The 13,117-nt window shown below is 40.9% G+C and overlaps 1 protein-coding gene across 3 annotated transcripts in view; it reads left to right on the top strand.

Annotated features, from left to right (window-relative positions):
• LOC115333495 (vascular endothelial growth factor receptor kdr-like) overlaps positions 1–13,117 on the top strand; it is a 140,640-nt gene that overhangs the window by 52,143 nt on the left and 75,380 nt on the right. For all 3 annotated transcript variants that reach the window (XM_029996483.2, XM_029996482.2, XM_029996481.2), the window contains exons 4-8: positions 4,155–4,282; positions 8,641–8,800; positions 10,203–10,339; positions 11,853–12,012; positions 12,630–12,747. In XM_029996483.2, the coding sequence (XP_029852343.1) occupies positions 4,155–4,282; positions 8,641–8,800; positions 10,203–10,339; positions 11,853–12,012; positions 12,630–12,747 (703 nt within the window). The remainder of the gene's footprint in view (positions 1–4,154; positions 4,283–8,640; positions 8,801–10,202; positions 10,340–11,852; positions 12,013–12,629; positions 12,748–13,117) is intronic.

Genomic DNA, 13,117 nt, shown 5'->3' with positions numbered 1-13,117 from the left:
CCATCTTTTCAGTCAAAACAATTAGTCAAAAGTTGATCCAGATTTGTGAATAGTTTGGTATCAAGAAGCTCCTTTTTTCACAGCAAGTTTTCTCTTGGCCTATATTCTTGTCCTATCCCCCATCACGTGGCACATTAGTTTTCTCTCTTTTTTCTCCATAGACTAGAAATAGATCTGAATACACTTCCCCTGACACGTTTTGCACTCCCAGTGTTTGTTGCAAATACAGAAAAACCTACTTTCTCTGCTTTTTCCTATAGCAAATAATCCACGGATCTTCTTTTAATAATCCAGGGTCTTCTTTTAAGTAGAAAGGCCTTTCACCATTTGAACAAGCTTTAAAATTGGCTATAAAAATATCACCACATTTGATACCTCCAAGTATGGTTTAGCTGGAGAGCAAGACTGCAGAGGTATTTAGCAGCACTAATGCTCAGGGACAAACCTTAAAATTGGCTATAAAAATATCATCACATTTGATACCTCCAAGTATCGTTTAGCTGGAGAGCAAGACTGCAGAGATATTAAGCGGCACTAATGCTCAGGGACAAACACTAAACACATTTTCATAATGTGACTCAATAGAATAATTTAGCAGACCTGTTTGGGAAAGTGCATAAAACATTGGATTGAGTATCAGTATTTCCTATTAGTTTTAGGGATTTTAATAAGCTACAAAGTTGTGGTCCGGAGATCAGGTTTCTCAGCTCAAGGCTTGATTAGAACCAGTGCCTGCCTAACCAGATGTGTATCTGAAACTTCCTAAATGTGAGGACATTACAGGTCTAATTTTTAAATTCTAATTAATCTCTCTCCCATAGTGTTTCTTGCAATGCCCTTACTCCCACGTACATGCTTTTAAATAGACCAACCCAGTCAGAATAAATCAATGGCATGGACTAAAAGCTGACATGAAAAGACATTACTAGAAATGATAGACATCATCCAGATTTCTGGTCTTTATCTTCTGTTTTACTGCCTCATGTTCAGTGCTACTGATCAGCTCCTTGTCATAGCTCCCCACATTAATCACACATCTCTTGTACTTGCACAGTGACCCAAGTGCCTTTTGTAAAACATCATCATAACACGTGACCTTTCTGATACACACAAGGAGCTCCAACATTTGCTCTCATCATGATGAAACATGTGGTACATTTTGTCCACTAGGAATCCTATTTCCAGTTCTCAGAGCTAAAATTAAGCAATCAAAAGTACAAAAGGCAACAGTCCCACTCTCCTGTCTCAGTCTCTGCCTTTCACCCTTCATGTTTTTGTGAGTGAAACTGTTTTGGGTTGTGGAGCAAAGGAACTCCAGCTCTGCACCGAGCTAATTCTTCTAAGATTAATTCCAAGGGACAGCACTTGTGTATTTCCATGACATTCCTTAAGCAAAGACTGTTGTCATTAGCCAAGAAATGAACATTGATATCCCCAGATGAATGACCTGTTCCCAGATGAGTTACCAGTTATGGGGAAATAAAAGACAAAGCGAGTGAGCTACACCAACTCTGTGTTTTCCTTTGTCAGTGGAGCTGTGGAAGTGCAAATCCAAATCTCATACTCCATGTTCAAACTGTTCTGCAGATCACCAATACGCATAGTTACATCACTTACATGTAGAACGCTTGTTACCCAGAAAAATTCAACATAAATAAGCACTTCACCTACTGTTTAATTACAGATCCTCCAGTATGGAATACACAGTTCCTTGCCAGGGTCCAAAGGGTGAACATTTGTTTTAAAGTGAAAAATGGATCCCCACTGATTTGAAGCAAAAGACTGTTTGCCAGGGATGGAGTACTAGGAAAGGAGAAATTCTGGAGGGTGTCACGGTTTTAGATTCTTTCTCGAGAGTAGGCAAAATGGCCAACACCCAGAAAGGGATACTTGGAATTTTTAAAACTCCATGTATGGGACTTTTTCCTCACTAGCTAAAAAAGTTAGAGAAATATTTTGCCATCTTTTCATGGAGATTTTAGAACATTCCCCGTTTTGCCAACAGATGAAGGAGGGAGAGCAGCCTGATACGGTAGTGCAAGGATTCATGGGATGAATAGATAGCGTTACTCCAACACGCTTCAACTGGGGCTTTCTTCAATCACGGAGCAGCTGCCACAACAGCCTGAGATGTAAAATGAGAGCATGCGTTTAGGTGAAAGGATCGGGGCCAGCTGGCCTGACGCGTTGGTGCTAAACCAAGACAATCACACCGTCCAGGCTCTTAAACACAGCCCGTGGCTTTGATTTCTGCGTTTGAGAGGCGTCTGATCACAGACGCGGGTACACGCAGCCTTTACCGGACACACTCTCACGCCGTGCTGGCGGAGTCAGGCCAACGCGTGCTAAACCGAGGGGCCGTAAGAGAGGAGAGGCGCTGGCCCTGCTGCGACAGGGCTCTGCCCCCGGGCTCTGCCCCGCGGGCTCTGCCCCCGGCGCTGCCCCCGGCGCTGCCCCGCCGGGAACTGTCCAGCACGGCCCTCCTGAAGCGGCTGCTCCTCCGCCTCGGCCGGCCGCCTCCGGCTCCGCTCTCCTCGCCCGGCTCCAGCGCCGGCCTCTCGGCTGCGGAGAGCGGGAGGGTTCCCCAAGATCTGGAAGGAGCGTTGTGTTGATTTGGTAGGGTGTGGGCTTTTTCGTGGATTTGCATAGAGGTGTGCCGTGCTGGGCGATTTCTGGATGAACCGGGGGGCTAGATCCACCGAGCGATAAGTCACTGTTTTGTATCTCTATAAAACATCCCCTAATATTACATCAGAAATTAGAGAGGAAACATGGCATGAGGATACTAGGGGAGTGCAGGAAGCACATTAATGACCTTCATCAAGAAGGACACTTTTCCTCATTATACAACATCGGAGAACAGGTTGCCTACACTATAGGTGTTTCCCTTTTCCAAAGCCATAAAGTGTTTGGCCATTGTTGAAGGCCTCCTACTGACCCAAAGCGCTGGATGTGTCAGCCCTGGCCGACTGCATTCATTACCAATTTAGGTCATTTGGGAGTAATTAAGCATTCTTTTGAAAACTGATTTTAATTTCCTCCTAGCACATCCTTTTTTAAAGTACTGTCAGAATGCTTCAGAGCACATTTTTGCAACCTAGATTGTTCACAAACCTTTCATGTCAGCTATTTCCCATGCTTTAGGTGAAGCCATTTCCAAAATACAATTAAGTGTGTGGAGGCAGGTCCCAAGCCAAGGATAAGCAGGTTGAGGTTATTGTACAGGGTGCACATCCTCCCCTATCGACAGTATAATCCTAACCAAAAGCGGTTGACTGCCTACACTGTGTGGTGTAGTTGGTATTGCATTAGCTGAATGGTATTTGGAACTTTATACCATAAGAATATCAAGTCAAAGAATGCTTTTTTAAAAAATCTTGAAGCTTTTAGGATTTCACAAACATTATTTTAATTTTCTGATGACCATCACTGTATTCATACAGGGGAAAATCAGTGAATGAGACTCAGAAGCTTTAACTTAAACTACCTCAGATTTTTATTTATTTCTATTGTATATGTATATCCAGTCTGATTTATTGTGGCAGTCTGTAGAAAATCCCACAGTTCCCCAAGAGTGTGACCAAGTTACTGCACTGTTAGGTTAAACAGATTATTCTTGCCTAGCTTTGAATATCATGGGTCTACATTCCCTTTTTGCATGCTTTCTGCAGTATTCTAGAGATTCTCATTTACAAAAAGAAGCTTTTTTTTCTTTCAGTAGATTTACCTTAACTGCTGTAAACCTATTGTTAACACTTAACTGCTGTGGAATTTAGGAGTGCTGCCGTACAATATCACCTATGAAAGAAATTCAGAGTGCTGGGGAAAGAACTAACTCCAGTGCCATGAAGACCTGTGGAGCTGATTTATTAACTTCATTTTTACAGATGGAGAATGGATAAGAAAAGGAGTTTTTACAAGATTACACTGCAAACTGGTAAAATAGGGTTAGAAATGGGGTATTCCAATTCTTGGTTATTGGCTATAAACCCTACGTGACACTGGCATTTGCAAACAAGCAAGATGTGACTAGAAGTCTTGTCACACACTACAGTGAGCCTTCTGTGGGCAGTTACCCGCTCAGACTTCAGTGCCCTTCTGGTCATTGACCAGTAAAGGAGCAGTTTTTCAAATCAATGTTCTTTTCCCTGCAGACGACAGAAATCCATTTGTGGACATTCACCCGGAACATCCTGAAATAATCTATATTTTGGACACTAAGAAAACGGTTGTTATCCCTTGCCGAGTTACCTCGCCAGATATCAAACCTAAGCTTACCCAGGTAAGTGACTATTTCAGAGAAACTCAATCAATTCAGAGGTCTGGGCTGCCAACACAATGGGTAAAAATACAAAATAAAATGTATGAAACTGGGTAACTTTCAGAAAAAAATAGCAAAGACACTGAAAATCCGGAAGCACAGTCCTGCTCTTGCAGTGTACAAGGGTGTTTGGGGGATTAGGCTGCGTTTATCACATATTTTTCTCAGCTTGTGGCTTCATGTTCCTCCATAAATTGGCAAAGATAGATGACAAGGTGCTATTTTTCTTTAGAATTCTTTGTATAACACCTGGCTATTAGCTATCCTCATGAAAGTTTATCTCTTTTTATACCTTGAACCTCCTCAGAACATTTGCCCATTTTTTCTTGATTTCATAAATTTAAACCAAGTTTCAGCCTTGGGAATAAATGGCTACAGCATCCATCCCTTCGGCAGCAGTTACATCTGAATGTCAAGGTTACGGAATGGTCTGTGGAGGCCAAGGCCATTTTGTATTAAAAAAGTGGAAATTTAAGGTCTGGGGCTTCCTCAATCGATGGAGATCTAGTTACTCATTTAAAGGGCTTTAGAACTGCTCTATAGAGAAGCCTATCATGGACTGAGGAACAGAACATAGGTCTCCTGACTCCAATCCTGTCTTTTACCTACTAGGTTATGTGCCTTTCCATTCCCCTGCTAGGCTGACTGCTTGAGCTGTCCTAATGGGAACAAGAGCTCATCCTCTGCCTCTGCCCCTTTTCCACAGCCTGTTCTGGAGGGGCTGTAAGAGATCAGGTTGTTCTGTTAGTTATAGCGTGATAGCAGAGCGCATGCAGATGGGCTGATGCTGTGCTGGTAGAGGGGTCTGAGGACCTCTGCTCCTCTTAGCAGTTAGATGTCTTAGTTGTTAGATGTGTCCTTCTCCTGGGAGATAGCACATGAAATCACAGAGGCCTGAGACCGTGCTCCGGCTCCTGCTGAGACCAATGGCAAATTTCCAGTAGACGTGCAGAGGGACAGCACTGGCCTTATTGCTTTAGCAGATCTCTATTTTTAAATTTTGTCAGTAGGGATTAAAGGAGGGGGGAATAAGGCTCCTCTCCAGTTACAGCTTATCACTTTAGCCTGGATAAGTGTTATCACCTTCTCCTCCTTGGCTATAAAAATGAAACACCCCCATCTTATTTTAGCCTACTTCAACCAAATTCATTGCTGGAGTACAGCTGCTGACTTCGGCACAGTCACATAAGCCTAAATGTGGCCTTGGAACCTCGACCAAGCAGACCTCCACATTTATCCCCTTATTTATAGGCAGCCCTGCTCTCCCTGCTTGCCAGCTGAATTCTCTCCCGGTAATTTCTTCAAACACAAACTGAAGTCCTTTACCTTGCTGCAGGCTGCTGCTGGAATGAAATCTCCACTGAAATCTCCCTTTCAAATTGCAAAGAAAATTGTCCCCAAAAGATTTTTCCCCTTCAAGGGAGAGCAGCTGGACTGCGGGGCAGGGATGTAGATGTTGAGTGCCGCTCCCCAAAGAAACTCTCCCGAGGCTGTGAGCTGTAAGCTACTCAAGGGGACGCGCTTTGGGAGGCGTGTGTTGGCTTCGGGAGCCGCCAGCCCCCGGCTCCCATCTACGGAAAGTCACCGCTTGTTTTGCCCTGTCTGGGAATGTCATAGCGCCGTGTGGAGCCAAGGTGGCGGCTTCCCATGCGAAGAGGAAGCGGGGTGGGAGAGGGGTGGAGGTAAGGATGGGGGAGGAGAGGTGAATAAGGCGATCAGACAAATTTAGAACATCCTCTTCTTCCAAATTTAATCTCCAATAGACAACAAACTTCAAAGGGAGGAAAGCCACTGTGATTTCCTTCAAGTAGCATTGATGCTTTTTGTTTGATTGTTTAAGTATATATTTTTTGAATATTTTATGAAGACGTTTAATATGTGTGTAGTGTTGAAAAGGGCCTCCTGAGTAAGGTTATTTTTTCTTTCCCCTTCCCCTAGCCATCAGGGAGCAGAGCTGCCAAACCATGAAGTTCAGCTTTATCACATTTTATTATTCTTGTAGAAAATGTACTTTTTTCCACCGTAAATTAAGTTCCTTATGTTACCATTATACTTTAAAATCATTGCACTCTCTGGCCTTTAAATATGTATGGGGAAAGGTACCTCTTGCTAATACTAAACAGATCCCAGCTAACTCTACATATCATCTTTGTTATTAATAAACCCATGCTAAGACACACAATTCAAACTTCTAATTTTGCTTAACATGATATTAATTCTGGGCAAAAAAAAGCATTTTCAGTCTTGTCAGATCTGTTTAGTCACTGATCTGGTTCAGTGTGCTTTTGCCACTTACAGCTTTGACCTTCATGGGTGTTAAAGCATGATTTAAGCCTCAGGTCTCAGATCTCTTTCTGTAATTTTCCTGAATTTTCCTAATGGTTCTGAACAGAGATACCACAGCTTGATTACTTTGAAAGTATTTACATGAAATCCATGTTTCCTACTACTGTCAGAAGAGAACTGCTGTTCCAAAAGAAAGCAACTGCCTCGCTGTGCCTCCTTCCCCACAGCAGCATCACCAGTCACTGCCCCACAGTCATAATTCCTTTGTCTTTGGTCTCTACTGAAAATATAATAACAAGCGACCTAAAACAATGCCAACCTGATCAATTGTGTATTCATATGAGGGGTATGAGCATCAGCTCTCAAAGCCTGGAGCTGAAATTTCTTCGCAATAGGAGTATTATTTAAACAGAATCCTATTTAAACTGCACTGCCATACAAGACTACTGTTTGTTTGGAGACAGAAAAATAAATTGCATGGTGCATAACAACAAGAATAAGAGCAAAACTATTACATCATTGGGGAAATTCCCGCTTGTGGTCCCTAGTGCAGCTCTTCCCCTGGTTAGCTCCAAAAGCTAAGGTAGCTCTGAAAAGGAAAACATTAACTTGCCTCATCTTTGAGAAGCCAGTATATGATAAGTTGGAGGGAGAAGCACTGTGCAAATAAACTTAGTTATCATGTGGCAACTGTAGGCACATTGAGCTTTCCCCAAACTCTTCATTTTTCAGCCAGAAGTGATCTCAACACTCCTAAAGCACATCCTCAGTCCTAAAGAGCTTTCCTGTGTCCTGCTGGAAGAGTCAGACCTACAGCCTGTGCTTCCACTCACCTGCCTGCAAATAGGCTGAAATGGGTGAATTTCAGTGATCTGCTCTTTTACAGACTCCTGAGCTGCATTTAATTGTCTGCATTTAATTTCACATATTTATTTTCTACTTTATAATCCAGGATTTTCAAAATTATTGGAAAGTAAAATGCATTTTCTCAAGCAAATAGAGGATTTCCCCATGTGGTAATAATAAAATAATGAAGAAGAAATAATAACAATAATAACAATAACAATAATAATAATAATAATAATAATAATAATAATAATAATAATAATAATAATAAATAAAAAACCTAAATATTCCCACCAACAAAAGCTAACCTGCTTGACATTGGTGCTGTCCAAGGGTATACAGAGTGTTCATTCTTATTAAATTAATTTTTGCTCTAGTTTATTTTCAACATTTGCCTTCTGTATCCTCACTTCTTCCTCATAAGCAGAACTTATAGATACTGTTTTTTCAAGAATCTCAGAACATTACAAGTATTTATGAATTTAGGGAAAAAAATATCTACGTTACTAAGTCCCCTTATTTCTGCCATCCTATGATTTACGATCTTAAGTTATCCAGGCTGCTTCCGTGCCTAGTGGAAATCAATAGGCTGCTTTGAAAATGTCTCATCCCTTTCTGTGATATAGAGTGAATCTGATATAGATTCATAGACCATAGCTTACAGATGACTGCCATCAGGTGAGTTAGTAACATGAAGAATTCTGATTTTGGGGGGTCTAACTTCACACATATTTGAAAGTACTGTGAGATCCCAGGAAAACATGTGGTAGCTGCATGTAGCATTAGGAGAAGCAAACTTTGTCCTTAAACATTTCCAAAAAGATTACCCTACAAAATCCATATAAGATAAGCATAATTATTTCCAGTATAGAGATGAGGGAAATGGGACCTACAATGGGTAGCATGGCATCTTGCCTAAGATCTGAGAGGACAGGGGCTACTGAATCAAAAGCCCTAGTTATGGTGTCCAAGTTTTGGATTTCAAAGACAGTCATACCTTAGGGAGGGCTTTTCTATTTGCTTATGTTGATGTTGCTTAAGATATGTGTGGAATGAGACCACCAACCACTCTGAAAGGTCAAATATCTACCCTGCCTCTAAAGCAGAACAGCCTTGGCTGGTCGCCGCTATGGTCTGGGGGGAAAGGGAATGTCTCACAAGCCTCCTATCTGTCTGTTCTCTTTCAGTATCCTTACTCTGTAGAGATGAACTTCAAGGGGATGGTGTGGGACCCAAGAAAAGGATTTGTCATCCCCTCTCATTCTTTTGTTTACTCTGGAGTACTCACATGCACTGCAAATGTCAATGGAAGTGTGTTCACCTCCTATTACCTAGCACAGAGACTGGGTGAGTGACTACTGTGAGCCAAGGAATGACCACAATGTTTCTATTCCATAGCTAAACCCCTGGGTATTATTTCTTGGTTAGCCTCAATTACATTTGATATATCTAATTGGTATGTGTTTGTAGCAAGTCCAAGCTGGAACGCTAAAAGCAAACTCACTCTTCCCCTTTTTTTCCTATTCAACAGAACTTGGATTTGATCCACTCTTGGTTTTGAAAAATTACCAAGTGTTGAGGTGGTACAAAATAGGAGTATTTTATTCAAACCCCACCAAGGCTTTGTTTGCTTGGATTGAGCTATATTTACATTAAAACAACTGCTGGTTTAGGGTAAACCAAACAGTAGCTTTCTTTTTGCTTTTGGTCATTAAAAACACAAGATCATGGTATAAAAATCTCATTAAACTGCTAATTCAAATCTTTGCTTTTTTATATAGTTTCTCTTGGTGATTTACTATACCCTTTCCATTGTATTTACAGTTGAGCTTCAGCTCAGAATTAAAATCTGAATTTGAAGCAACTAAACATTAAATTGTTGAGTGCTGGGGATTTATATGAAGCCAATTAGCATTTATTTTTCCTTTGTTTTCAATGTATGTTCTTTCTCTCCTCATATATTATAATTTTGACAGAGGAGAGTTTATTGTGACTTCATTCCCATTAGATCATGGCATCCTTCTATACAATTAGCACTCAGCTTTACACAAGAGGCTTGTAAATTTGTATGGCAGCCAAATAAAAGTCTTGTAAATCTCTCTCTCTCTCTCTCTCTCTTTCTTCATTGTTGGAGTAATTATTTTTTACTAGAATCATGAATGCAAAGCTAAAAAACCCATTAGGTCATCCCTCTCTAGCCCAAAAGGACACAGGCAATACCTTACTCTATAATATGTTACTGTACAGTGGTCAGATGTGTGTTTGGTATGGGGCACCATAAACATAATGCAGGCTTATTTCAGAGTTGATGTTTTTAAGGCATTAATAAATATAGAAGACCAAGATTTGGGGATCCCATTCAGAAAGAAAAGGTAGCTGGTTATCAGATGGCAGGAGAAACATGTTTCATGAGACACTACTGAAAACTTGATCTAAGAATAGCTGTGGAGCTGATGAGTGAGGGTTGGAGCCAAACATGGAAAATGCAAGAAAAGTAATTCATAAATTAGTCTGTCCACATGATCAGTTAGTTTGATCAGCTGATGTTCAGGCATTCATATAACTGACCTAATGTTTCCATTGTGTGGGCATTTCCAACAATTTCCATAGAAATGACAGAAGAAGGTGAGGTGTTCTGGAAACTGTGAAAGGAGCAGATGTTGGAGAGGCAATCGGAGTGCAGACTCCATCTTAAATGTCATTTATGTAGAGAGTGCTGCAAGGTTATACCTTTCCTTTTTCATTTCAGAGGGCAGAGTACAGAACCTGGCTCTGAAAGCAACTCCCAAAAAACTGCTGGTCGGAGAAACTCTTTATTTGGAATGCAGAGCAGAAACCTTCATCAATGGGCGCATTGAGCTCATATGGACATGTCCCAGTGGGAGAGTGAGTTGATGAAAATTCAGTATTCTGCCTTCATGCAGTCTCCCCCTACCCAAAAGAAAGATCTGTTCACAGGGCCGAGTAAACCATAACTACTACTTATTCTGAAATACATCCAACCACTTGTAAGCCTACAATTGATTGTATTTTTAGTTTGGATGAATCTAAAACTTATCTGACCATCTTGAACCTGTGAATTAAACTGCGAATCTCAGGCTAAATATGTGCTTGCAAGAAAAGCCAGGAGTGTATGTTTCTTGTTGGGAAGAATAGCTGTCCCATTTCTTCTGGCCTGTTTGTTGATCCCGGCTCACAGTGGCAAGTTTCAAAGGCAGCCATGAAGGTTGCAAGTTGTCAATCTGCTCATCCATCTTGGCATTTATTAAGTAGGAAAAAGTGAAACAAAAGCCAATTGTATCTGCTGAAATCTCCACCAAAGAATGAAATCTAAATTCTGAGTGTAGGTTCTTGAGCTTTCTGTGGAATGCAATACAAAAATGCCAAATTTGAAGCAGAAACATGTAAGAGGCTGAGCATTTGCTTTGATGTGCTAAAACCTTTCAGTTCTATGGAAAAACAGCGGGAAGAAAGGGTATTTTCCAAATCAGTTCATTTACCTGAGATATTACTCATGGTTCTGTTTGATGCTCGGAATTAAAATGATTGCTTTTTTTTCTTTTTAGTTCAGCAAAATATACATTTCAAAGAAGCATCTAAGCCTCTTGGAAAAGTGTAAAATGTGATTCCTAAAAATTGATTATTTTTTTACTTATTTTGTTTACTTAAAGAAAGAATGTCTGATTTTGTTTTGGTGAAGAAGCTACAGAAAATATAATATAGAATTTACAGAAGTGCAAGCAATATGGAGTTACTGAATTTTGTTCCTTGAACCCCATATGATGGAATAGAGTTGTTTTTCTATGAACCCTCCTTAGATTTCTAACATTTTAAATGTAAAATTTTGTGGCCAAATCTCTGGGATCAAAAATCCTATCAGAAGCGATAATGCTTTCTAAAATTCTTCAGCAATTTGCATTGGCACTTGGCTGTCATAATATATTATATTTCTGTCATAATATATTTCTTTTAGAAAGTAGGAGGTTTTAAGACAGAAAAAAACTTGACTGTGACAAAAAAAAAAACTAAAACAAAACCAAAACTCAAAGCACAACTCTGACCCTACAGATGCCCACAGCATGTTTGCACTGAGATCCCTGAGATTTGATCCCTAAGAGAGGCTGATCTGTGATGCATCCCCTTATTTACCTGCCTGCCCAGATTTCAGTAGAGAAGCACCATAGTTCCACTCCATTTCTCTCTCTTATTAGACTTGATAATGAAACCTCACACAAGAACTCTTCCTGCTGATTTGCCTTTTATATTATTTATTTCAGTGTTGGGGAGATATGATAATTTTGATATGAATCACTGTTTTTCTTTACTGGCAGGCTTTGAAAGGATGAACAAAATAATCCAGTTTATGCTGCTTTTTGACCCCCTTTTTTCTGACTTCCAGCACCCTTATCCTAGAAGAACAATAGACCAGACTGGCATGGTGAATAAAGTTGGCAGTAGCCTGACAATTGAAAATGTCACCATGCAAGACGGAGGCCTGTATGTATGCAAAACATTCAACGTAACAAGGCTGGAGGCCAATGTCACAGTTACAGTGTATGGTAAGTTCTGCAGCTAAACCAGAATACCCAAGAACCAAGACTGTTAAGCTTAAACAATAATGCCACATTATTAAATCTGTTGATTAAGTCTGTTGAAATGGCATTAGGAAGCATGCCAACTAGTTAAAACAACCATTAATCATCTATAATCTGTAATCAGTCTATGAGAGAGGCAGCACTCAGCACTATGTTTTCAAAGAAACTTTAGAGAGTTCAAGACTGAAACATGTCTGAGGACATGGATTAACTGGGAGCTGAACTGGCTTGAAAAACCTGGCACCAAATGTGGTTGCTGATGCCCTGGAAAATCTGGCCTGCTGGCATTCACGTGGACAAGAGATACCCCAGGCATTTTTACACACTGCTCCAGGGGCAATGCAGATGTGTATTCTCTGCTTTAAATATAAAGTCCTTCATCTGGAGATAGACCTTACTGGCTGTGGCCGAGCTTTGCAGGGGAGCTGCAGTAACAGCTTGTCATTCCATTTGGTTGTCTGCAGCTTCTACAGATCTGTATTGCAAAAAATCCAGGGTAGACACAACACAGTTCAAAGATGTGAGCGCTGTACTGTGGCAGATCTGCCATTATTTGTCTTACCCTTCATTTCTCTTTCCAGACAAACCTTTCATTACAGTTTCACATAAGAAAGGGCCTTACTACGAGATTACATCAGGACACAAGTCACTGAAACTAGCTGCAAAGGTTGACGCCTTTCCTCGTCCAAGTGTCACCTGGTGAGTACCATCATCTTGAGCAAAATCAGGAATACACAACCTTCTTTCGGGCTCCTGTCTAGAACAGATTTTCACTGTTCCTTACCACACAGGTAAAAGAGGAGAGCTGGGAATGCTTGTAGCTGTGGCCTCACAGTTCAGCTAAGATGTGACTCCCTTCTGTGCTGACATGTGAAGCTGAGCAAGCCATACCTCTTTCCCATGCTATTTTTCTCTTCTAGTCCTGTAGAAAAGGTCCCTACAGGAAAAATGGGGGTTTCATTACCCTGGACACAGAACTGTTTGGAAGATTCAAGTAGAAAGCTATTGGGGAAGGGTTGCCAGTTTACCACCATTAGTGGTGGTCACTCTGCAAGGAGGCAATGCACAA

Source organism: Aquila chrysaetos, chromosome 21, assembly GCF_900496995.4.
Source record: "Aquila chrysaetos chrysaetos chromosome 21, bAquChr1.4, whole genome shotgun sequence".
Lineage (NCBI taxonomy): Eukaryota > Metazoa > Chordata > Aves > Accipitriformes > Accipitridae > Aquila > Aquila chrysaetos.
This window is presented reverse-complemented; position numbering and strand designations above follow the sequence as displayed.